The 27,291-nt window shown below is 39.1% G+C and overlaps 1 protein-coding gene and 1 pseudogene across 1 annotated transcript in view; both read left to right on the forward strand.

The window, feature by feature from the left end:
* SLC27A6 (solute carrier family 27 member 6) overlaps positions 1-793 on the forward strand; it is a 64,147-nt gene extending 63,354 nt beyond the window's left edge. Inside the window, exon 10 of the mRNA XM_030869730.3 lies at positions 233-793. Coding sequence (XP_030725590.1) covers positions 233-409 — 177 coding nt within the window. The 3' untranslated portion in view covers positions 410-793. The remainder of the gene's footprint in view (positions 1-232) is intronic.
* Positions 794-1,556: 763 nt separating this feature from the next.
* On the forward strand, positions 1,557-3,837 carry LOC115860176 (17S U2 SnRNP complex component HTATSF1 pseudogene; annotated as a pseudogene).
* The last annotated feature ends 23,454 nt before the right edge of the window (positions 3,838-27,291 follow it).

Genomic DNA, 27,291 nt, shown 5'->3' on the forward strand with positions numbered 1-27,291 from the left:
TCATAATTCTTATATGTTGAATGAAGCTCACAGGAAAATCAAGGTAAAGATTTAAATGTTCTAAAGAGCATTTTAAAATTTCTAATATTAAATTATTAGTAGTGAAAATAGAGATGGTCACTGGATATAAAAATGCTTTCATTAAATATTACAGTCTATATTGTTGAATATTTTATTTGTATATTATACATAATATTGAGTGACTCCACTAATCCTGGTCACTGTTTTATAGGAAAAGATGGAAACAACAGGAACATTCAAACTACAGAAGTTTCGGTTGGTGGAGGAAGGATTTAGTCCATTGAAAATTTCTGATCCACTTTACTTCATGGATAAGTTGAAAAAATCATACATTCCATTGACCAAAGAAATTTATGATCAGATAGTATTAGGGGAGATTAAACTTTAAGCTTTTTTATATATGGGATTTTCCTATGCTGCTTAGAAGAAGTGAAAGGGAGAGTATGTGATTCTTTAATATGAAATGGGGAGAGGGAGCTGACATTAAGCATGTGCTATATTTCCTTAACATGCAACAAGTTTTCTTTAATTAAGTACTAACTTTAATTTGTTTTAATTGATAACAAACTTTGGGTGATTATTCTTTTTACCTATTTGGGATTCAGTGCATAAGTAAATATCTGCCTTAAAGTTTTTAAATAATTAATAAGTGGTTAACAATTTAGACATCTGCTAAAAACTTACTTATTAATATTTAAAATTTCTAGTTTTGAGTAAAGGGTTAAATTTTAATCAAATATTTGATTTTTATGTGCCCTGTCCTATAACTCAATAAAACCATCTTTATTAATATGAGTTTTGAAGTTTTGTTTTGATGTTTTTAATTGTAAATATTCATTCAAAGGAAGGTAACTAACTAAATGTATGCACTCCTGTCTCCCTTATCCTAAAATCACATTAAGATGCTAGAAGAAATGTAAAAGTATGAAACAAAAAAGCACAAAAACTGGTAAGCCCAAAGCATTTAGGAATTTGGGGAAGATATATAAATGGGATCAAATTGATGCTAAAATCCAACAGAGCTGTAGGAACCACTAATAATACAGGGAAAGAATAGACTAGACTAGGACCCATGAGTTAACACTAAGATCAGAGGCATAAAGGCTTTGAGTGTGAACAGGTTTTTGAGTAGTTAACTGGGAAGTGTATCATAAAGATAGTGTAATAAGCACAATGGTACTTATCTCCATGTAGAAGCACCAGCCTCCAGTGTTTGCCTCAAGCCAAAAACATATAAGAGACTCTCTTACCAAAGTGAGCTAACTTCCATGGGAGGGGGTGGTGGAGTTGGACTAAGAAGCAGAGTAGGGGACAATGGCGACTGCATCAGCCTAAGTGGGCCTCCATTTTCAAGTGGTTTCTGGACGTTGCCGTGGGAGCCGCAGTTGTCTCAGACCCGATAGGTGGCGGCAGCTCGTGTGTGCGCTCCTGCCATGTTCTGGATCGAGCGGCGGCGGCAAGACCTGGCAGGGTGAACCAGTGTCAGCTTGGCCTCTTTGCTCGCCTGGACCCTGCCCCTGGGCTAAGTCGTCAACATGAGCGGCAACAACTTGGATGCGAATGACGAGTTTGATGAGCAGTTGTGAATGCAAGAATTGTACGGAGACACCAAGGACTGTGATACCCAGAAAGATCCCAGTGGAGAAACCAATTCTTTCAGGCAGCAGCCGAATGACACCCCGTATGAATGGGACCTGGACAAGAAGACTTGGTTCCGCAAGATCACTGAAGATTTTATTGCTACATATCAGGCCAATTATGGATTTTCTAATGATGGTGCATCTAGTTCTACTGCGAGCGTCCAAGATGTCAGTGCTAGGACTACAGAAGAACCTCTGCAGAGAAAAACTCCCAAACCCAGTTATCCCAAAAAGAGGGGAGAAAAGAGAAAGGTTGAATCAGGATGGTTTCATGTTGAAGACAGAAATACAAATGTATATGTGTCTGATATGCCTCCAGACATTACGGTGGATGAATTTATACAGCTCATATCCAAGTTGTGCATTATTATGAGAGATCTTCAAACAAGAATTTAAGGTCAAGCTTTACAAAGATAATCAAGGAAATCTTAAAGGAGATGGACTTTGCTGTTATTTGAAGAGAGAATCTGTGGATCTCGCATTAAAACTTTTGGATGAAGATGAAATTAGAGACTACAAATTACATATGGAGGTGGCAAAGTTTCAACTGAAAGGGGAATACGACACCTCAAAGAAGAAGAAGAAGTGCAAAGACTACAAGAAAAAGTTGTCTGCAACAAAAGCAGTTGGATTGGAGACCTGAGAGAAGAGCTGGCCCAGACTGAATACACCACGAGCAAGTTGTCATCATCAAAAATACGTTTCATCGTATGGATTTTGAGGATGATCCACTGGTGCCAAACGAGATCAGAGAAGACCTTCAAGTAGAGTGTTCAAAGTTTGGACAAATTAGGAAGCTCCTTCTCTTTGATAGGCATCCTCATGGTGTGGCCTCTGTGTCCTATAGGGACCTGGAGGAAGCTGGTTATTATATTCAAACCCTCAATGGAATGTGGTTTGGTGGCCATCAAATCACTGCCCAAGTGTGTGATGGGACTACAGATTATCAGGTGGAGGAGACCACAAGAGAAAGGGAGGAAAGGCTGAGAGGATGGGAGGCTTTCCTCAACACTCCTGAGGCCAACAGAGGCCTTCAGCTTTCAAATTCCTTCTGTGCTCCAGAAGGGTGGGGCCTTCTAGAGTTAGGCATTTTTCAGAGCACCCTGGCACATCTCAAATGAATGTTCAAGAAGCCGCAACTGAAATGGCATTTGAAGAACTTATAGATGAAAAGAAGTTTGAAAAGACAGAAGATAGGGGAGAGGATGAAGAAGCTGCTTCTGAAAAAGATGCTAAAAGAAGTGGCCCTGAAAAAGAGGCTGAAGAAGGCTGTCCCCAAAAAGAATCTGAAGAGAGCTGCCTCGAAAGAGACTTTGAGGAAGGCTGTCCCAAAAGAGAGCGTGAAGAAGACTTCTCCAACGGAGAGTCCAGAGAAGGCAGCCCCGAGATGTAGCATGAAGAGCATAGTCCTAAAAAAGAGTCGAAAGAGAATGGCCCTGAATGAGAGTCCAAAAAGAAGAGACCCAAAACGGATCCTGATGAGAATGGCCTTGAGCAGGAGTCTGAGGAGGAGGCCAGCCCCCAAAAGGCAGCTGAAGACAGCAGCTCAGAACAAGGGTCTGAAGAGTGCTCAGAAAAGCAATTTGAAGATGACTCTGAAAAAGAGTTAAAAGAGAACGGCCTTGAGAAAGGTTTTGAGGAAGAGGGCTCTGAAAAGGAATTTAATGAAAACGTTTCTGAAGAAGAGTTAGAAGAAAATGACTCTGAAAAATCAGAATTCAAAGATGACAGCTCCAGGAAAGTGTTTGATGAAGAAGGCTCTGAGAAGGAATTTGACGAAGAGTCAGATGAGAAGGAAGAAACATATGAAAAAGTATTTGACGATGAGTCGGATGAAAAAGAGGACAAAGAAGATACATAAGAAAAGGGGCTGGTAGATGCAAATGAAAAGAACGAAGAAGATGATGCAGATGAAAAGGTGTTTGAAGATTCAGATGGAAAAGAAGATGAGGAAGATGTAGATGTAAAGGAAGATGAAGACGTAGATGAAAAGATGTTCAAAGATGAAGATTCCAACGAGAAGTTGTTTGATGACAGTTCCAGTGACAAGTTGTTTGAAGATTCTGATGAGAGAGGGACTGCAGGTGGTTTAGGGAATGTTAAGGAGGAAGGGCCTCTGTCCACAGGCAGCAGCTTTGTCCTCAGTAGTGATGACGATGATGACAACGCTGTTTAATTCCTTAAACTTGCTTTGTAGGGCAATTCCTCCATCTCCATTTTGCCTCTGCTCCAGGGTAATTACTAGTAGTGTTACATGAACGTGTGCCTAGAGGTAGGATGCCATCAGATTAATGCAGTGAAGTGTTCATGGCTACCTGTACTTAACAATTTTAAATATATGTGAATTGGCTGTTCAATTCAAACTTCATAGCATAATACAAGTCAACTGGATCCTTGCCCTTTGTCAAATTTGTTAAGCGCATGCAGAATAATATTTTTTAAAGTATTCTGATTGAAGTTTGTGATATTCAAAAATAAAAAATAAGTTGTTAATATGAAAAAAAAAAGGAAGAAGTAGAGTAGGACCCAGCAGCAAACTCCTTTGCCCATAAACCTAATTCTCTGTACAACCAGAAGGAAAGTTGACTTTGCCATGTTGCCTCCACATGCTAAAAAGTTTATTTTGGTGGGAAGAGAAGTTGCAGATAGTTCCTTTTTGTCATTGTTAGGAAAACATGTGTTATAAAGTTAAAACATTTTTTAAATGTAAAGATTAACCATAAGTAGCATAGAAATAAAAGGTCACACTTTCAAATGAAAAAAAAAATGAAAGAGAAATAATATCAGTTTTGCAAAAATCTGTAATTTTAAGAGAAAGAAATTTTTTAAATGAATAGAAATAGAAAAAGTTAAATAAATCTAAGGATATCCATGTTACCACTATATAAATGAGAATGGATTAATTGTCTTTATTTAAAAGTATTAAGTAGGGACTTCCGGGAAGATGGCGGAAGAGTAAGACGCGGAGATCACCTTCCTCTCCACAGATACACCAGAAATACATCTACGCGTGGAACAACTCCTACGGAGCACCTACTGAACGCTGGCAGAAGACCTCAGACCTCCCAAAAGGCAAGGAACCCCCCACATACCTGGTTAGGGCAAAAGAAAAAAACTAAACAGAGACAAAAGGATAGGAACGGGTCCTGCACCAGCGGGAGAGAGCTGTGAAGGAGGAAAAGTGTCCACACACTAGGAAGCCCCTTCGCGGGTGGAGACTTCGGGAGGCGGAGTGGGGGAGCTTGGGAGCCGCGGAGGAGAGCACAGCAACAGGGGTGCGGAGGGCAAAGCGGACAGATTCCAGTGCAGAGGATCAGGCCGACCGGCACTCACCAGCCGAGAGGCTTGTCTGCTCGCCCGCCAGGGTGGGCGGAACTGGGAGCTGAGGCTCCGGCTTTTGTCGGAGCACCGGGAGAGGACTGAGGTTGGCGGCGTAAACACAGCCTGTGGGGCGTTGGTGCGCCGCGGCTGGCCGGGAGAGAGTCCGGGGAGGGGTCTGGACCTGCCGAAGAGGCAAGAGACTTTTACGTCCCTCTTTGTTTCCTGGTGCACGAGGAGAGGGGATTAAGAACGCTGCTTGAGAGAGCTCCAGCTCCAGGGACGGGCGCGAGCCGCGGCTAAGAGTGCGGAGCCCAGAGATGGACATGGGACGCTAGGGCCGCTGCTGCCGCCACCAGGAGGCCTGTGTGCGAACGCAGGTCACTAGCCACACGCCCTTCCAGGGAGCCTGTGCAGCCTGCCACTGCCAGGGTCCCGGGATCCAGGGACGGCTCCCCCGGGAGAACGCACGGCACGCCTCAGGCTGCAACGTCACGCCGGCCTCTGCCGCTGCAGGCCCGCCCCGCACTCCGTGACCCTCCCTACCCCCCCGGCCTGGGTGAGCCAAAGCCTCCGAATCAGCAGCTCCTTTAACCCCGTCCTGTCTGAGCAAAGAACAGACGCCCTCCGGCGACCTACACGCACAGGCGGGGCCAAATCCAAAGCTGAGCCCCTGGGAACTGTGAGAACAAAGAAGAGAAAGGGAAATCTCTCCCAGCAGCCTCAGAAGCAGCGGATTAAAGCTCCACAATCAACTTGATATACCCTGCATCTGTGGAATACCTGAATAGACAATGAATCATCCCAAATTAAGGAGCCCTGTGGATGAAAGGCTCTTGGTGCTGCAGCCAGGAGTCAGTGCTGTGCCTCTGAGGTGGGAGAGCCAACTTCAGGACACTGGTCCACAACAGGCCTCCCAGCTGCACATAATATCAAACAGCAAAAATCTCCGACAGATCTCCATCTCAAGGCCAGCACCCAGCTTCACTCAACGACCAGCAAGCTACAGTGCTGGACATCCTATGCCAAACAACTAGCAGGACAGGAACACAACCCCACCCATTAGCAGAGAGGCTGCCCAAAATCATAAGTCTACAGACACCCCAAAACACACCACCAGACATGGACCTGCCCACCAGAAAGACAAGATCCAGCCTCATCCACCAGAACACAGGCACTAGTACCCTCCACCAGGAAGCCTACACAACCCACTGAACCAACCTTAGCCACTGGGGACAGACACAAAAAACAACAGGAACTACGAACCTTCAGCCTGCAAAAAAGGAGACCCCAAACACAGTAAGATAAGCAAAATGAAAAGACAGAAAAACACACAGCAGATGAAGGAGCAAGATAAAAACCCACCAGACCTAACAAATGAAGAGGAAATAGGCAGTCTACCTGAAAAAGAATTCAGAATAATGATAGTAAGGTTGATCCAAAATCTTGGAGATAGAATGGACAATAGAATGGACAAATTGCAAGAATCAGTTAACAAGGACCTAGAAGAACTAAAGATGAAACAAGCAACGATGAACAACACAATAAATGAAATTAAAAGTACTCTAGATGGGATCAATAGCAGAATAACTGAGGCAGAAGAATGGATAAGTGACCTGGAAGATAAAATAGTGGAAATAACTACTGCAGAGCAGAATAAAGAAAAAAGAATGAAAAGAACTGAGGACAGTATCAGAGACCTCTGGGACAACATTAAATGCACCAACATTCGAATTATAGGGGTTCCAGAAGAAGAAGAGAAAAAGAAAGGGACTGAGAAAATATTTGAAGAGATTATAGTTGAAAACTTCCCTAATATGGGAAAGGAAATAGTTAATCAAGTCCAGGAAGCACAGAGAGTCCCATACAGGATAAATCCAAGGAGAAATACGCCAAGACACATATTAATCAAACTGTCAAAAATTAAATACAAAGAAAACATATTAAAAGCAGCAAGGGAAAAACAACAAATAACACACAAGGGAATCCCCATAAGGTTAACAGCTGATCTTTCAGCAGAAACTCTGCAAGCCAGAAGGGAGTGGCAGGACATATTGAAAGTGTTGAAGGAGAAAAACCTGCAACCAAGATTACTCTACCCAGCAAGGATCTCATTCAGATTTGATGGAGAAATTAAAACCTTTACAGACAAGCAAAAGCTGAGAGACTTCAGCACCACCAAACCAGCTCTACAACAACTGCTAAAGGAACTTCTCTAGGCAAGAAACACAAAAGAAGGAAAGGACCTACAATAACGAACCCAAAACAATTAAGAAAATGGGAATAGGAACACACATATTGATAATTACCTTAAATGTAAATGGACTAAATGCTCCCACCAAAAGACACAGATTGGCTGAATGGATACAAAAACAAGACGCATATATTTGCTGTCTACAAGAGACCCACTTCAGACCTAGAGACACATACAGACTGAAAGTAAGGGGATGGAAAAAGGTATTTCATGCAAATGGAAACCAAAAGAAAGCTGGAGTAGCAATTCTCATATCAGAAAAAATAGACTTTAAAACAAAGACTATTAGAAGAGACAAAGAAGGACACTACATAATGATCAAGGGATCGATCCAAGAGGAAGATATAACAATTGTAAATATTTATGCACCCAACATAGGTGCACCTCAATACATAAGGCAAATACTGACAACCATAAAAGGGGAAATCGACAGTAACACATTCATAGTAGGGGACTTTAACACCCCACTTTCACCAATGGACAGATCATCCAAAATGAAAATAAATAGGGAAATACAAGCTTTAAATGATATATTAAACGAGATGGAGTTAATTGATATTTATAGGACACTCCATCCAAAAACAACAGAATACACATTTTTCTCAAGTGCTCATGGAACATTCTCCAGGATAGATCATATCTTGGGTCACAAATCAAGCCTTGGTAAATTTAAGAAAATTGAAATTGTATCAAGTATCTTTTCTGACCACAACGCCATGAGACTAGATATCAATTACAGGAAAAGATCTGTAAAAAATACAAACACATGGAGGCTAAACAATACACTACTTAATAACTAAGTGATCACTGAAGAAATCAAAGAGGAAATCAAAAAATACCTAGAAACAAATGACAATGGAGACACAACGACCCAAAACCTGTGGGATGCAGCAAAAGCAGTTCTAAGGGGGAAGTTTATAGCAATACAAGCCCACCTTAAGAAGCAGGAAACATCTCGAATAAACAACCTAACCTTGCACCTCAAGCAATTAGAGAAAGAAGAACAAAAAAACCCCAAAGCTAGCAGAAGGAAAGAAATCATAAAAATCAGATCAGAAATAAATGAAAAAGGAATGAAGGAAACAATAGCAAAGATCAATAAAACTAAAAGCTGGTTCTTTGAGAAGATAAACAAAATAGATAAACCACTAGCCAGACTCATCAAGAAAAAAAGGGAGAAGACTCAAATCAATAGAATTAGAAATGAAAAAGGAGAGGTAACAACTGACACTGCAGAGATAAAAGAGATCATGAGAGATTACTACAAGCAACTCTATGCCAATAAAATGGACAATCTGGAAGAAATGGACAAATTCTTAGAAATGCACAACCTGCCAAGACTGAATCAGGAAGAAATAGAAAATATGAACAGACCAATCACAAGCACTGAAATTGAAACTGTGATTAAAAATCTTCCAACAAACAAAAGCCCAGGACCAGATGGCTTCACAGGCGAATTCTATCAAACATTTAGAGAAGAGCTAACACCTATCCTTCTCAAACTCTTCCAAAATATAGCAGAGGGAGGAACACTCCCAAATTCCTTCTACGAGGCCACCATCACCTTGATACCAAAACCAGACAAGGATGTCACAAAGAAAGAAAACTACAGGCCAATATCACTGATGAACATAGATGCAAAAATCCTCAACAAAATACTAGCAAACAGAATCCAACAGCACATTAAAAGGATCATGCACCATGATCAAGTGGGGTTTATTCCAGGAATGCAAGGATTCTTCAATATACGCAAATCTATCAATGTGATAAACCATATTAACAAACTGAAGGAGAAAAACCATATGATCATCTCAATAGATGCAGAGAAAGCTTTTGACAAAATTCAACACCCATTTATGATAAAAACCCTGCAGAAAGTAGGCATAGAGGGAAGTTTCCTCAACATAATAAAGGCCATATATGACAAGCCCACAGCAAACATCATCCTCAATGGTGAAAAACTGAAAGCATTTCCACTAAGATCAGGAACAAGACAAGGTTGCCCACTCTCACCACTCTTATTCAACATAGTTTTGGAAGTTTTAGCCACAGCAATCAGAGAAGAAAAGGAAATAAAAGGAATCCAAATCGGAAAAGAAGAAGTAAAGCTGTCACTGTTTGCAGATGACATGATCCTATACATAGAGAACCCTAAAGATGCTACCAGAAAACTACTAGAGCTAATCAATGAATTTGGTAAAGTGACAGGATACAAAATTAATGCACAGAAATCTCTGGCATTCCTATATACTAATGATGAAAAATCTGAAAGTGAAATCAAGAAAACACTCCCATTTACCATTGCAACAAAAAGAATAAAATATCTAGGAATAAACCTACCTAAGGAGACAAAAGACCTGTATGCAGAAAACTTCAGGACACTGATGAAAGAAATTAAAGATGATACAAATAGATGGAGACATATACCATGTTCTTGGATTGGAAGAATCAACATTGTGAAAATGACTCTACTACCCAAAGCAATCTATAGATTCAATGCAATCCCTATCAAACTACCACTGGCATTTTTCACAGAAGTAGAACAAAAAATTTTGCAATTTGTATGGAAACACAAAAGACCCCGAATAGCCAAAGCAATCTTGAGAACGAAAGAAGGAACTGGAGGAATCAGGCTCCCTGACTTCAGACTATACTACAAAGCTACAGTTATCAAGACGGTATGGTACTGGCACAAAAACAGAAAGATAGATCAATGGAACAGGATAGAAAGCCCAGAGATAAACCCACGCACATATGGTCACCTTATCTTTGACAAAGGAGGCAGAAATGTACAGTGGAGAAAGGACAGCCTATTCAATAAGTGGTGCTGGGAAAACTGGACAGCTACATGTAAAAGTATGAGATTAGATCACTCCCTAACACCATACACAAAAATAAGCTCAAAATGGATTAAAGACCTAAATGTAAGGCCAGAAACTATCAAACTCTTAGAGGAAAACATAGGCAGAACACTCTATGACATAAATCACAGCAAGGTCCTTTTTGACCCACCTCCTAGAGAAATGGAAATAAAAACAAAAGTAAACAAATGGGACCTAATGAAACTTAAAAGCTTTTGCGCAGCAAAGGAAACCATAAAGAAGACCAAAAGACAACCCTCAGAATGGGAGAAAATATTTGCAAATGAAGCAACTGACAAAGGATTAATCTCCAAAATTTATAAGCAGCTCATGCAGCTTAATAACAGAAAAACAAACAACCCAATCCAAAATGGGCAGAAGACCTAAATAGACATTTCTCCAAAGAAGATATACAGAGTGCCAACAAACACATGAAAGAATGCTCAACATCACTAATCATTAGAGAAATGCAAATCAAAACTACAATGAGATATCATCTCACACCAGTCAGAATGGCCATCATCAAAAAATCTAGAAACAATAAATGCTGGAGAGGGTGTGGAGAAAAGGGAATACTCTTACACTGTTGGTGGGAATGTAAATTGATACAGCCACTGTGGAGAACAGTATGGAGGTTCCTTAAAAAGCTACAAATAGAACTACCATACGACCCAGCAATCCCACTACTGGGCATACACCCTGAGAAAACCATAATTCAAAAAGAGTCATGTACCAAAATGTTCATTGCAGCTCTATTTACAATAGCCCAGAGATGGAAACAACCTAAGTGTCCATCATCGGATGAATGGATAAAGAAGATGTGGCACATATATACAATGGAATATTACTCAGCCATAAAAAGAGACGAAATTGAGCTATTTGTAATGAGGTGGATAGACCTAGAGTCTGTCATACAGAGTGAAGTAAGTCAGAAAAAGAGAGACAAATACCGTATGCTAACACATATATATGGAATTTAAGAAAAAAAAAAAAGTCATGAAAAAGCTAGGGGTGAAACAGGAATAAAGACACAGACTTACTAGAGAATGGACTTGAGACTATGGGGAGGGGGATGGGTAAACGGTGACAAAGCGATAAAGAGGCATGGACATATATACACTATCAAACGTAAGGTAGATAGCTAGTGGGAAGCAGCCGCATAGCACAGGGAGATCAGCTCGGTGCTTTGTGACTGCCTGGAGGGGTGGGATAGGGAGGGTGGGAGGGAGGGAGACGCAAGCGGGAAGAGATATGGGAATATATGTATATATATAACTGATTCATTTTGTTGTGAAGCTGAAACTAACATACCATTGTAAAGCAATTATACTCCAATAAAGATGTTAAAAAAAAAAAAAGTATTAAGTAAATGAAGAAATTGGCATTTAATTTTTATATTGATGATCTGGCTGTTCTTTACCTTTCCCATTAAAAAACTGTTTTGCCTTTATATTTTTAATTTAGATTAAAATGCTATAAATCTGAATTAACTTTTTTTACTAATTCATACCTCTTTAAAATCTCTGGAGACTAGATTGGGAGACAAGGTTGTGGAGTAGAAGGACACAAGCTCACCTCTTCTTGCAGAAACACCAAAATCAAAATTAAATGCTGAAAACCATCAACAAAAAACACTGGAGCCTACCAAAAAAAGGTACCATACATCCAAAGACAAGGAAGAAACCACAATGAGACTGTAAGAGGGGTGCAATCATGATAAAATCAAATTCCATACATGCCAGGTGGATGATCACAAACTGGAAAATAATTATACCACAGAAGTTCTCCCACAGGAGTAAAAGTTCTGAGCCACATGTCAGGCTCCCCAGCCTGGGGGTCTGGCAATTGGAGGAGGAACCCCCAGAGAATCTGGCTTTGAAGTCCAGCAGGGTTAGATCACAGGAATTCCACAGTACTGTGGGAAACAGAAACTCCACTCTTGGAGCGTCCACACAGGGTCTCATATGTACCAAAACCTAGGGATAAAAGCAGTGAACTCATAAGAGACAGGGCCAGACCTAACTGGTAGTACTGGAGGGTCTCCTGTGGAGGTGGGGGGGTGGCTGTGGTTAGCTGCAGGGACAAGGACACTGACAGCAGTAATTCTTGGGAATATTCACTGGTGTGAGCCCTCTCGGAGGCCACCATTTTCTCAACAAGACCTAGCCCAACACAATAGCCTGTAGGCTCCAGTGTTGGGACACCTCAGGCCAAACAACCAAAAGGGCAAGAACACAGCCCCACCCATCAGCAGACAGGCTGCTTAAAGTGTTCCTGAGCACACAGCTGCCTGATATACACACTCCATGACTTGGCCCTGCCCACCAGAGGGATAAGACCCAACTCCACCTACCAGTGGGCAGGAACCAGTCCCTCCCAAATGGAAGCCTGCACAAGCCTCTTAGACAGCCTCATCCACTAGGGGAAGACAAACTACAACCTTGCAGCCTGCATAACGGAAACCACAATCACAGAAAGCCAGACAAAATGAGACAGCAGAGGAATATATCCCAGATGAAGGAACAAGATAAAACTCCAGAAGAACAACTAAGTGAAGTGGAGATAGGCAATCTACTGGAAAAAGAATACAAAGTAATGATACTGAAGATGACCCAAGATCTCAGAAAAAGATAGAGGCACAGATAGAGAAAATACAAGAAATGTTTAACAAAGACCTAAAACAACTAAAGAACAAACAGATGAACAATACAATAACTGAAATGAAAACTGCACTAGAAGGAATCAAAAGCAGAGTAACTGAGGCAGAAGAACGGATAAGTGAGCTGGAAGACAGAATGGGGGAATTCACTCCACGGAACAGAATAAAGCAAAAAGAATGAAAAGAAATGGAGACAGTCTAAGAGATATCTGGGATAAACACACCAACAATTGCATGATAGGGGTCCCAGAAGGAGAAGAGTGGGAGGAAGGACGTGAGAAAATATTTGAAGAGATAATAACTGAAAACTTCCCTAACATGGGAAAGGAAACAGTCACCCAAGTCCAGAGAGAGTCCCAGGCAGAATAAACCCAAGGAGGAACACACTGAAACACATAGTAATCGAACTGACAAAAAATAAAGACAAAGAAAAAGTATTGAAAGCAACAAGGGAAAAGCAAAAATAACATACAAGGAACTCCCATAAGGTTATTGGCTAATTTCTCAGCAGAAACTCTGCACGCCAGAAGGGAACAGCACAATATAAAGTGATGAAGGGGTAGAATCTACAGCCAAGAATACTCTACCCAGCAAGGCTCTCATTCAGATTTGACAGAGAAATCAAAAGCTTGACAGACAAGCAAAAGCTAACAGAATTCAGCACCACCAGACCAGTTTTGCAACAAATACTAAAGGAAATTCTCTATGTGAAAAAGAAAAGGCCACAACTAGAAACAAGAAAATTATGAATAGAAAAGCTCACTGGTAAAGCCAACTACACAATAAAGGTAGGAAATCATTCACACACAAATATATCAAAACAAGCAATTGTGAGATGAGGAAAACACAACACAGGATATTGGAAATGCACTTGAAATTAAAAGACCAGCAACTGAAAACAATCTTGTTTATATATAGATGGCCACATCAAAACGTCATGGTAACTGCAAACCGAAAATCTGTAATGGATGCACACACACAAAATAAAAGGGAATCCAAACACAACACTAAAGTTAGTCATCAGATCACAAGAGAAGAGAACAAAAGAGGAAGGGAAGAAAAAAGACCTATAAAAACACATCCAAAACAATTAACAAAATGGCAATAAGAACATACATATCGATAATTACCTTAAATATACATGGATTAAATGCTCCAACCAAGAGACGTAGACTGGCTGAATGGATACAAAATATAAGACCTGTCTTATTTTGTACACTGTCTACAAGAGACCCACTTTAGATCTAGGGACACATACAAACTGAAAGTGAGGGGATGGAGAAAGGTCTTCCATGCAAATGGAAACCAAAAGAAAGCTGGAATAGCAATACTCATATCAGACAAAATAGATTTGAAAATAAAGACTGTTACAAGAGACAAAGAAGGAAATTACATAATGATCAAGGGATCAATCCAAGAAGAAGATATAACAATTGTTAATATATAGGCACCCAACATAAGAGTGCCTCAATACATAAGGCAGATACTAACAGCCATAAAAGGACAAAGTGATAGTAACACAATAATAGTGGGGGAGTATTAACACCCCAGTTAAATCAGTGGACATCTCATCCAGGCAGAAAATCAATAAGGAAACACAGGCCTTAAATGACACTTTAGACCAAATGGAATTAATTGATATTTAAAGAGCATTCCATCCAAAAGCAGAATACATATTCTGCTCAAGTGCATATGGAACATTATCCAGGATTGATCAAATGCTGGTCCACAAAGCAAGCCTCAGTAAATTTAAAAAAATTGAAATCATATCAAGCATCTTTTCCTGCCATAACACTATGAGATTAGAAATCAACTACAAGAAAAAAAAAACACAAACACGTGGAGGCTAAACAATATGCTACTAAACAACCAATGGATCACTGAAAAAATCAAAGAGGAAATCAGAAAATACCTAGAGACAGATGAAAATGAAGGCACAATGATCAAAAACCTATGAGATGCAGCAAATCAGTTCTAAGAGGGAAGTTTATAGCAATATAGTCTTACCTCAGGAAACAAGAAAAATCTCAAATAAACAACCTAACCTTACACCTAAAGCAAATAGAGAAAGAAGAACAAACAAAAGCCATAGCTAGTAGAAGGAAAGAAATCATAAAGATCAGAGCAGAAATAAATGAAATAGAGATGAAGAAAATAATAGAAAAGAAAAATGAAACTAAAAGCTTGTTCTTTGAAAAGATAAACAAAATTGATAATCCTTTAGCCAGACTCATCAAGAGGATTATAAGAGACTACTACAAGCAACTATATGCCAATAAAATGGACAACCTAGAAGAAATGGACAAATTCTTAGAAAGGTACAATCTTCCAAGATTGAACCATGTAGAAATAGAAAATGTGAACAGGCCAATCACAAGTACTGAAATTGAAACTGTGATTAAAAAACTTGCAACAAAAAAAAGTCCAGGACCAGATGGCTTCACAGGCAAATTCTATCAAACAATCAGAGAAGAGTCAACACATAGACTTCTGAAACTATTCCAAAAAATTGCAGAGGAGCACTCTCAAACTCGTTCTGTGAGGCCACCATCACCCTGATACCAAAACCAGAAAAAGATATCACAAAAAATGAAAATTATAGACCAATATCACTGATGAACATAGATACAGAAACTCTGAACAAAATACTAGCAAACAGAATCCAACAACATATTAAAAGGATCATACACCATGATCAAGTGGGATGTATCCCAGGAATGCAAGGATTCTTTAATATACACAAATCAATCAATGTGATACACCATATTAACAAACTGAAGAATAAAAACCATATGATCATCTCAATCGATGCAGAAAAAGCTTTTGACAAAATTCAACACCCATTTATGGTAAAAACTCTCCTGAAAGTGGGCATAGAGGGAACCTACCTCAACATAATAAAGGCCACATACGACAAGCCCACAGCAAACATCATACTCAGTGGTGAAAAACTGAAAGCATTTCCACTAAGATCAGGAACAAGACAAGGATGTCCACTCTCGCCACTCTTATTCAACATAGTTTTGGAAGTCCTAGCCACGGCAATCAGAGAAGAAAAGAAATAAAAGGAATTCAAATCAGAAAAGAAGAAGTAAAACTGTCATTGTTTGCAGATGACCTGATACTATACATAGAAAATCCTAAAGATGCTACCAGAAAAGTAATAGAGCTCATGAATGAATACAGTAAAGTTGCAGGATACAAAATAAATACACAGAAATCTGTTGCATTTCTATACACTAACAACAAAAGATCAGAAAGAGAAATTAAAGAAACAATCCCATTTATTATCACATCAAAAAAATAAAATACCTAGGAATAAACCTACCTAAGGAGGCAAAAGACCTGTACTCTGAAAACTGTAAGATGCTGATGAAAGAAATAGAAGATGACACAAACAGATGGAAAGAAATACCATGTTCTTGGATTGGAAGAATCAATATTATGAAAGTGACTATACTACCCAAAGCAATCTACAGATGCAATGCAATCCCTATCAAATTACCAATGGCATTTTTCACAGAACTAGAACAACAACAACAACATAAAATCTTAAAACCTGTATGGCAACACAAAAGACCCCAAATAGCCAAAGCAATCTTGAGAAAGAAAAACAGCTGGAGGAATCAGGCTCCCTGACTTCAGACTATACTACAAAGCTACCATCATCAAAATAGTATGGTACTGGCACAAAAACAGATATACAGATCAATGGAACAGGATAGAAAGCCCAGAAATAAACCCACGCACCTATGGTCAATTAATCTACAACAAAGGAGGCAAGACTATAAAATGGAGAAAAGACAGTCTCTTCAATAAATGGTGCTGGAAAAACTGGACAGCTACATATTAAAAAATTAGAACATTCTTTAACACCATACACAAAAAATAAACACAAAATAGATTAAAGACCTAAATGTAAGACTGAACACTCTAAAACTCTTAGAGGAAAACATAGGAATAACACTCTGACATAAATCACAGCAAGATCTTTTTTGATCCACCTCCTAGAGTAATGGAAATAAAAACAAAAATATACAAATGGGACCTAATTAAACTCAAAATCTTTTGCACAGCAAAGGAAACCATAAACAAAACGAAAATACAACCCACAGAATGGGAGGAAATATTTGCAAACAATCCGACCAACAAGGAAATAATCTCCAAAATTTACAAATAACTCATGTGGCTCAATATCACAAAAAAAACTTTGCAGAAGATCTAAATAGACTTTTCTCCAAAGATGACATACAGATGGCCAAGAGGCACATGAAAAGATGCTCAACATCCCTAATTGTTAGAGAAATGCAAACCAAAATGACAATGAGATACTCCAATAAAGATGTTTAAAAAAATAAATAAGACAATGAGATATCACCTCACACCAGTCAGAATGACCATCATCAAAAAGTATGCAAACAGGGCTTCCCTGGTGGTGCAGTGGTTGGGAGTCTGCCTGCCGATGCTGGGTACATGGGTTCGTGCCCCAGTTTGGGAGGATCCCACATGCTGCGGAGTGGCTGGGCCCGTGAGCCATGGCCTCTGAGCCTGCGCGTCCGGAACCTGTGCTCTGCGACAGGAGAGGCCACGGCAGTGAGAGGCCAGCATACCACAAAAAAAAAAAAAAAAAGTCTGCAAACAATAAATGCTGGAGAGGGTGTGGAGAAAGGGACCCCTCCTACACTGTTGGTGGGAATGTAAAGTGATACAGCCACTATGGAGAACAGTATGGGGGTTCCTTAAGAAACTAAAATAGAGCTACCATATGATCCAGCAATCCCACTCCTGGGTATATATCCAGAGAAAACCATTGTTCAAAAGTATACACGCACCCCAATGTTCATTGCAGCGTTTTTTACAATAGCCAAGACATGGAAGCAACCTAAATGTCCATCAACAGATGAATCAATAAAGAAGATGTGATACTTATATACAATGGAATATTAGCCATTAAGAAGAATGAAATAGTGCCATTTGCAGCAACATGGATGAACCTGGAGATTATCATACTAAGTTAAGTATATCAGACAGAGAAAGACAAATATCATATGATACCATTTATATGCGGAATCTAAAAAGAAAAGTTACAAATTGAACTTATTTACAAAACAGAAACAGACTCACAAATTTAGACAACAAATTTATGGTTATGGGAGGGGAGATTGGGCATTTTGGGTTGACTTTTACACACTGCTATGTTTAAAATAGATAACCAACAGGGACCTACTGTACAGCACAGGTTTGAGGGTTTGAGGGTTATTTTTGAAAGCAATCTTGGCAATAGACATAAAATTTTTTCAGTATACCAGAAGCTCAGCAAACCTCAAACTGGAAAAATACAAAGAAAACCATACCTAGGCACATTATGATCACACTGCTGGAAACTACAGATAAAGAGAAATTCTTGACAGTAGTTAGAGAATAAAACAGCATGTTACATTAAAAATAATAATAAAGGACTTCCCTGGTGGCACAGTGGTTAAGAATTCTCCTGCCAATGCAGGGGACATGGGTTTGATCCCTGGTCTGGGAAGATCCCACATGCCATGGAGCAACGAAACCCGTGCACCACAGCTACTGAGCCTGCACTCCAGAGCCTGTGAGCCACAACTACTGAGCCCATGTGCCACAACTACTAAAGCCCACGCACCTAGAGCCCGTACTCCACAACAAGAGAAGTCACTGAAATGAGCAGTCACCACAATGAGAAGCTTGTGCACCACAACGAAGAGTAGCCCCCTCTCTCTGCACCTAGAGAAAGCCCACGCGCAACAGCGAAGACTCAACACAGCCAAAACTAAAGAAATAAAAATTAAAAAAAAAAATAGAATAAACCACCAGTTTGAATTATGACTGACTTCTCATTGAAACTATGAAAGACAGAAGAAAATGGAATAATATTTTTAAAATGATAAATAACTGAAGCCAGAATTCTATATGCTGGAAATGTATTCTTTAAGGATGAAAATGAAATAAAAGAAGTGTCAGATAAAAAAATTTATAGCCAGGAATCATGTATTAGAAGAAATACGACGGTAGCTTCTATAGACCAAGGAAAAATAAGAGCAAGTAGAAACTCCTGTCCTCAGGAAGGAATGAAGAATATTGAAAATGGTTAATATGTGGGTAAATATAAAAGATTATGTTATTTCTTTGTTTAAAAAATATTATTTCTTTGTTTAAAGCGTAATTTGTAATACTGTTTTGGAGGCTTATACTCTGTGCAGATGTAATGCAAATAATAATTATAGCATAGAGAATGTGAAATTCAATGGAAAAATTATAGATGTCTATGAAGCACTGGGGAAAGAAATCTTAAGATTCATTACAAATTAGGAAACTGTAACTTAAAATAAGGATGAGATACTTTTTACCAATGAGATTTGAACAATTAAGAAGATTGGATCTGTCTAGCTCTGGCAACATACTAAAAATAGAAGTCTTATAGGCATTGTTGGTGGACCTATAAGTGGGTTCAACTTTCTGGAGGATAGTACCTATCAGAATATAAAATGCATGTAACTTTGACCCAACAATTCTACTTCTAGGAATAAAAAAATATTGATAGTGAGCCAGTATTTATGTCAGATTATATTCAGTTCAGGGCAACATTATTAATTGAAGAATTGAAGACAACCTAAAATATAGAAAAGTAAAATAAATATTGGTAGAATCCATATTTTGTGTTGCTCTGCAATGATTACAAAGAGTGACTGAAAAGTCAGCATGTGCTGACATGGAATAATTTCCATGTTATATCAGTAAGAATGGAGGTTATTTATTTAAAGGGTATTTATCATTCGTTAAAAATACATTGAGAAGTAAAATATTTACAAGGACAGTTTCAAATAGTTTAATTAATTAAGTATAGAATTGGATGGGGAATGGGTGGGGTTTTACTCTTTACCCTCTGTGTCATTTGAAGTGAAAACTGCCATACACTGCTTATGTATGCTTTTAAGACAATTTTAAAGTTAAGTGTCTTGGCATCTTTAAGGAAAGCATAAGACAGCAGAGAATTGAATTAGGTGTTATTACAGGGGGGAATTTAAGATACTCAACCTTTCTCAGTAGAAATAATTTTTAGGTTGTCATTTTCTCTCTCAATAAAATTCACTTCTCTGTAGATTGTACCACTTCTTGACATATTTAAGATGAATTAAGACAGTTCAAGAGAAGAGGAAAAGCATCTGATATTTTTTATAAACTTCATACATGAGTGTTATCTTCTTGAGGAAGAACACTGGCTGTTAATTCTGTCTACATATCAGTAAATTTGTAAGTAAAATTTTTAATGTGTAACAAAAATCAAGTTTGAACCACATTCTTGATGATCTTTCATAGTTTGTTACATCTGCATTTTTACTAGTGAAAGGATTTATTATCGAGACTGTGGTTTTCAGACCAGAAAGCTCTGAGCAATGTCTTCACCAAATTAAAAGTCAAAGTTAAAATGCAGTACTAAAACTGTCTGTGGAGTTTACTAACCTCTTGCAGTGCTTTCATTGTCTTTTCCTTAGTCAGAATTTTGGTCTCTTGATTTAATCTGACATTTAGTCTATGTAAACTATTTGACTCACATCCTTCTGGAGACAGGGGCATAGCTGTACGATTACCATACAGCTGTGTACTCTGTCACATTTCAACAGTGAGGTGAGAGAGTGAAAGTATGATTGCGTTTCTCAGTCAACACAACCTGACCTTGTGAAGAGTGATGCTTCCTCTTCATCAGACTACTGCAGGAAGCTCTTATTGCCACAGTCCCCAGCCTCCAACAAGAGACATGGTTCTCAAGGCCAGAGTGAGTAACAATCATTTTTACATCTTTTAATATGCAGATTCTCAGGTGCTACCCAACTCTACTGAATCAGAAACTCTGTTGGATATAGGTCCTGGGAACTTGCATTTTAACAACTCCCCTAAGATTCTGAGCTCTGGCTATGTATTGTGTTCCATTTCTTTATTCTCATTCTCTAGCTCTCCCTGCTGCCCAGAGTTTCCTCTAGGCCCTCTTAGAACCCAGATCTGTGCATACCAAATCCCCTGTAAACCCTCAGTGTCTTATCAAACCCATCCATCCAACTATTTGCCTTATTGGAAATGTAGCTTTCCCTGGAGGGTACCATTTTCCCTTTGGTCCACTAAAGTGGAGGTTGTAAATACTCATATACCCCAAATGTTGTGGTCCAGAGGTTATGCTCTGTGTACCTCATGGTCCCTTCTGGACTATTATGATTCCTGGTCCTGTGAGGACCCTGAAATCTTGCTATAACATCCTCATGTTTTGGTACAGCCACCTCATCCTCTGAAAACTTCATCAAAGGGCTCACAGCCTTCTTCTCTCTCTAATTCGTGTCATCAGTCAATCCCAATCTTCATTAAACCAATTTGTTTCTCATGTTTTCTTCACCATATAATACTTCCTCATGCTTTCCCAATCTTCCATTCCTCATCCACACCACTCCATTCAGCTGATAGCTCCCCTCACACTTAATTGAGAATACATAAGTCACCATATGGGAACACCATCATTTTCATAGCATTCAAAAAATGTAAGTCTATATGCCAATTACTTTCATTTTTCTAGCCATGAAATGAATGTTCCTTTTACTATCAAAAGCCATTCTTATTATATATGTTCTGGAACTCATCTTCTCTGCCCCACTTAAGAATTCTTCCTGATTATCTCTCTTTCTCCTCTGAATTTAACCTCTCCTCTCTATTTGATTATTTTCCTCAGTGTATAAGTATATTCTGTTATTTTCCATATTTAAAAAGACTTCCCTTTTCTAGAACTAGACAAGGTGATTTTAAAGTATGTGTGGAAAAATATCTAAGATAATTTTGAAAAAAGAAGAGCCATGAGGGCTAATGAGTCATATCTCATATTAAAACATATTATAAGAGCTTCCCTGGTGGCGCAGTGGTTAAGAATCTGCCTACCAATGCAGGGGACATGGGTTCAATCCCTTGTCCAGGAAAATCCCACATGCCATGGAGCAACTAAGCCCATGTGCCACAATTACTGAGCCTGTGCTCTAGAGCCCGTGAGCCACAACTACTGAAGCCAGTGAGCCACACCTACTGAAGCCAATGAGCCACAACTACTGAAGCCCACACACCTAGAGCCCGTGCTCCACAACGAGAGAAGCCACCACAATGAGAAGCCCTCGCGCAGCAACAAAGACCCAATGCAGCCAAAAATAAATAAATTAATTTTTAAAATAAATAAATAAAAGATATTATAAACTCTCAGCAATTAAAGCAGTGTGTCCCTGGTTCATGAATAGACAGGTAGGCCAATGGAAAATGATCAAAAGTTTGAAACAAAGACAAGAATTTAGTACACAGTATGACAGCAATAGGACAAAGATGAAATTTTAAATAAATCTTCTTGAAACAACAAGATTGCCATCTGGAAAAGATAAATTCATACCACACACTGTATATGAGGATAACCTCTAAGCACTTAAAATATTTAAATGTGAAACACTGAAAGAAAATATGGACCAATTCCTTTATAACACTGGAGAGGCAAAGGCCTTTCCAACTATAACTCAAAATTTGCAAATCAAAATGGAAAGATAAAGATATTTGACTATATAAAAGGAAGGACAGGAAAGAGAAGAGACTGAAAGGGGTGGGAGAGAGTGGGGAGGAAACATGAAAGAGAGAGAAGAAGAGAAGGAGGAGAAAGAGGAGGCGGAGAAAGAAAAAAAAAGAAAAGAAAACGAGAAATTTCTGCTTGGGAAAAAAACACCACAAAATCAAATGACAAATGAAAAACTGGGGGAATATCTGCAACTTGTATCACAGATACGAGATAATCTCTTAAATAAAGATCTCTTAGAAAAGATAAGTAACACAGTAAAAAAAACCAAAAAACAAAAACAAAGGTTATGAACATAAGCAGTTCAGAGAAAATAAGTGTGTAAAAAATGTTCAACCTTATTCATAATAAGGGAAACATGTACTGGAAATACACTTTGCTTCTATTTTTCACTTATCACATTGGCAAAATTCAAAAGTTTCACAACAGTTGGCAAGGGAATAAGGAAGCAGGCCCTCATATATTGCCAATGCAAGTGTAAAGTTATATAACCCCATAGAAATCAGTTTAGCAATATCTATTAACATTTTAAAACATGTATCTTTGGTCTGGTGATCTCATTTCTGGGAATTTATTCAAACAGATGCACCTGGCTGTATGCAGAAAGAAATATTTACAAGGTCATTGACTTGGGCATTGTCTGTAGTAACACGGTACTGGGAACAATCCAAGAGTGCATGTCCCCACCAGGCTAGAGCTCAGTGGGTGGTCTGAGTTACAGATAAAATTTTGGAATTGCCACATAAATGTAAATGTTAAGGAGCTCAAGGACACCTTCTAGTAGCAGAATGAAAGATGACCCAAGACCAAGCCCAGAGAGCCTAGGACCAACGTATAAGGAGAACCAACAGTTAGAGCTCAGATGGAAGTGGAAACACCAGAGTGATCAGAGAAGTAAGAGGTGAGTGAGTGCTACAGTGTCACAGACCAAACAAGGTAATAGTCAATAGTGTAGAATGATACAGATTGATCTAGAAAGACAGGGCTAGAAAGAAAACTGTTACATGGGTTTGGCAAAATACGTATCATTAATGACTTCAGCAAGAGTACTGGTGGGGGGGGGCAATAAGACGGGTTCAAATAGGTTGAAGAGTGAATGGTAGGTGAGAAAGTGGAGATAATTTTATGAAATTTTGCATTAAATGGGGACAGAGAAATAAAGAGCTTGAAGTGTATGTGGCGTCAAGAGAGAATTTAAATATTTTATTTGTATTTTCTTTTAAATAGACCATCTGGTTTTAAAGAAAACAATACATAAAACAAGATGAAAAGATACATTGGTAAGTCTTGATTCCATCCTGACTTGTCTCCTGCCCTTAGTAGAGAACCATTTTTATTCATTTCTTGGGAAAACTTTCAGTGTGTCCTTATGAAGATATAATAAGTATAAATACATGTTCTTATTTCTGTGCCCATTTCAAGCATATAAAATACTATTCTGTACCTCAAGTTTTCCACTTAATAATGTATATGGGAGATCTTTCCAAATTAGTATACAAAGAGCTTTCTCACTTTTTACAGTAGTTTTTGATGCCTATATCATACTTTATTTAAGCAGCCCCAATGCCCCCCTCCTCCCCAAGTATCCTTAGCACACTCTCAAAAACTTAAGACCCAATGTCAAGAGAAATGATAGATGGAAGAGAAGCCAAAATTGCCTGAAATTAAGTGCTGCAATCTTGCCTTTTCAAATGGAAATTAGATTAATTCTGGCTTGAACTTAAATTCCCTAACTTTTAATTCTTGACAGAATTACAAAGAAGCCTCTCTACCGATAGATACTCAGAGGACTGTTCATTGACTGTGCTTCTTGGGGTCTTCTAGGATGATTCACAATTGACGGCTATTTTACTTCTTTCTAGTTGTTTGTGAATTACGTCTGGAATAGGAAGAGTAGCCAAGCAATTACTATGGCTTCAATGTGCACGATGAATGAGAACAAGGAATGCGTTATCAGTAATGGGTGGGTCAAAGATAAACTTGTGCTGACCCCCAGCTGCCAGATGTGGGAATGGAAATAGGTAACGCATTTGCTATCCTTTTATATTGTGGCTCTTTGTGCTATTTCTTGAATGTACTATTATCTCTAACTGGACATCTGGGACCCAAAAATACCATTTTCTATAGATATATGCTTTATAACTTGTCAATAACTTAATGGAAAATTAAAGCAATTCTCCATATATTAAGAGCTGCAGTATTGAGACCAGATATTATATTCTCATGAAGACAAGCTAAAAATATTGAAGATGATACATGAAAGCTTATGCCAAAAAGGCAATAACATAATGAACAAATTTCTGTCAGACTGAGGTAAGTAAACAAAAAGGCGATTCTTTTTTGATGGCGCCAAGAAAACCAGTAAGGGAGAAATATGAACTAATTGGTTTATATCAAAGCTAATGATCAAACCTATGCCTGTAAATCCTGTGTCAGTCAAATATTTTGGTGATTGGTAAGCAAGCCAAACTATTAAGCTTAAAGAGGAAGTCTATGAATGGTCAGTTGTCTTTGATCTGCATCAAAACACCTGATTTAACTATTTAATTACCTTCATAAACTATTTAAATCCAAAAAGAGAACGTTATTTGAAGCTATTATGATCTAATTTTGTGCTGTATGAAAACATGAAAGATGTTTAGATCAAACGGAGTTTTGTAGTAAAATGAATCAATTTTTTACAGGACATGTGGGAAAGTTCTCTATATGAGAAGAGCAAAGCAATAATACAGATTTCTCATATGCTTTCCTTAGATGTTATTTATTGACACTGGACTAAAAAAAGACAATATGTAGGCAATAACCTATAGACAACCCCAGTCTTACCATGAAAAAGAAATCAGACAAATCCCAGTTAAGAACATTCTACAAAATACCTGTCTTGTATTCTTTAAAGCTATCAAGTTCAGTAAAAACAAGGAGTTTAATTAAATAGCAATTAAATGAATGAATAGTATATAGTATATTTATTTACTTTTATTTAGCAAACCCCCAAGGAGAGAGAATGTGCTTGATGGGGAAGGTTTGCAGGAGGGGCATGAGAAGGAAAGATTTGGATATAAGAAATTTAGAAAAAGCCTGCTTGAAGCTGCATGCTTAGGGAATAGGTCCCTGGAGTGTAACTGTAAAGATGCAGGAGTGGGGGTCTCTAGTAGAAAAAATAAGTCCATAAATGACCAATATGTTTAATTTCCTAAACCTATCTGAAATGCTGATTATAGTGATGGTGATGATAATGATGATGATGATTTTCTCCTTCCATTTGTAAGATTTGTGTAATGATTTCATGGGCTAGAAGTGGTTGGTCTTGCTATTGCCTTTACCAGTGACTTGTTAAGAATAGAAATGAGCCTCATATTCTAATTAATGAGACACCAGGGCAGATTTTCTGAGAAAGTTCTTCCTTACTTTTTTTTTTTTTTTTTTTTTTTTTTTTTTGCGGTACGCGGGCCTCTCACTGTTGTGGCCTCCCCCGTTGCAGAGCACAGGCTCCGGACGCGCAGGCTCAGCGGCCATGGCTCACGGGCCCAGCCGCTCCACGGCATGTGGGATCTTCCTAGACCGGGGCACGAACCCGTGTCCCCTGCATCGGCAGGCGGACTTCTCAACCACTGCACCACCAGGGAAGCCCCCTTCCTTACTTTTAATGGACAGCAGTGGAAAGCCAGACTTTCCAGCCAGATGTGAATGAGGACGCAGGTTGCCATAATTGTTGATGGCAGTTCTGTTACAATCATAAGGGGAATCAAGCTAAAAAAAAAAAAACCCCAAAAAAACAAACAAAAAAAAAACCCTGACACATACATACGGAAGCGCAGAGTTGACAACTGCAGAGAAATGGAGCAAAGGCCCTAATTGGACCACTCTACAATTTGTTCTTCATCTGGACTTTTATTTATGGGAGGCAATAAAGTCCCTTTAGTTAGCTGTCATTGAAAATATCCTGAGAGGGGCTTCCCTGGTGGTGCAGTGGTTAAGAAGCTGCCTGCTAATGCAGGGGACACGGGTTCGAGCCCTGATCTGGGAAGATCCCGCATGCCGCCGAGCAACTAAGCCCGTGCGCCCCAACTACTGAGCCTGTGTTCTAGAGCCTACATGCCACAACTACTGAGCCCATGTGCCTGGAGCCTGTGCTCCGTGGAAAGAGAAGCCACGGCAATGAGAAAGCCCGCACACAGCAATGAAGACCCAATGCAACCAAAAATAAATAAATAAAATAAATGAATTTTTTTAAAAAAGCATCCTGAGAACCCTTCTATACTGCTGGTGGGAATGTAAATTGGTGTAGCCACTATGGAGAACAGTATGGAGGATCCTTAAGAAAATAAAAATAGACCTACCATATGATCCTGCAATCCCGCTCCTGGGCATGTACCTGGAGAAAAATATGGTCCGAAAGGATACATGCACCCCAATGTTCATTGGAGGGCTGTTTACAATAGCTGAGACATGGAAGCAACCTAAATGTCCATCAGCAGAAGAATGGATAAAGAAGATATGGTATGATAAAGAAGATATACAATGGAATATTCCTCAGCCATTAAAAAGAATGAAATAGGGGCTTCCCTGGTGGTGCAGTGGTTGAGAGTCCGCCTGCTGATGCAGGGGACACGGGTTCGTGCCCCGGCCCAGGAAGATCCCACATGCCGTGGAGTGGCTGGGCCCGTGAGCCATGTCCGTTGAGCCTGCGCATCCGGAGCCTGTGCTCCACAACGGGAGAGGCCACAACAGTGAGAGGCCCACATACCGCAAAAAAAAGAATGAAATAATGCCATTTGCAGCAACATGGATGGACCTAGAGATTGTCATACTGAGTGAAGTAAGTCAGACAGAGAAACAGAAATATTGTATGATATCACTTGTATGCAGAATCTAAAAACATGATACAAATAAACTTATTTACAAAACAGAAACAGACTCACAGACTT

The sequence above is a fragment of the Globicephala melas genome, chromosome 3 (genome assembly GCF_963455315.2).
Source record: "Globicephala melas chromosome 3, mGloMel1.2, whole genome shotgun sequence".
NCBI lineage: Eukaryota > Metazoa > Chordata > Mammalia > Artiodactyla > Delphinidae > Globicephala > Globicephala melas.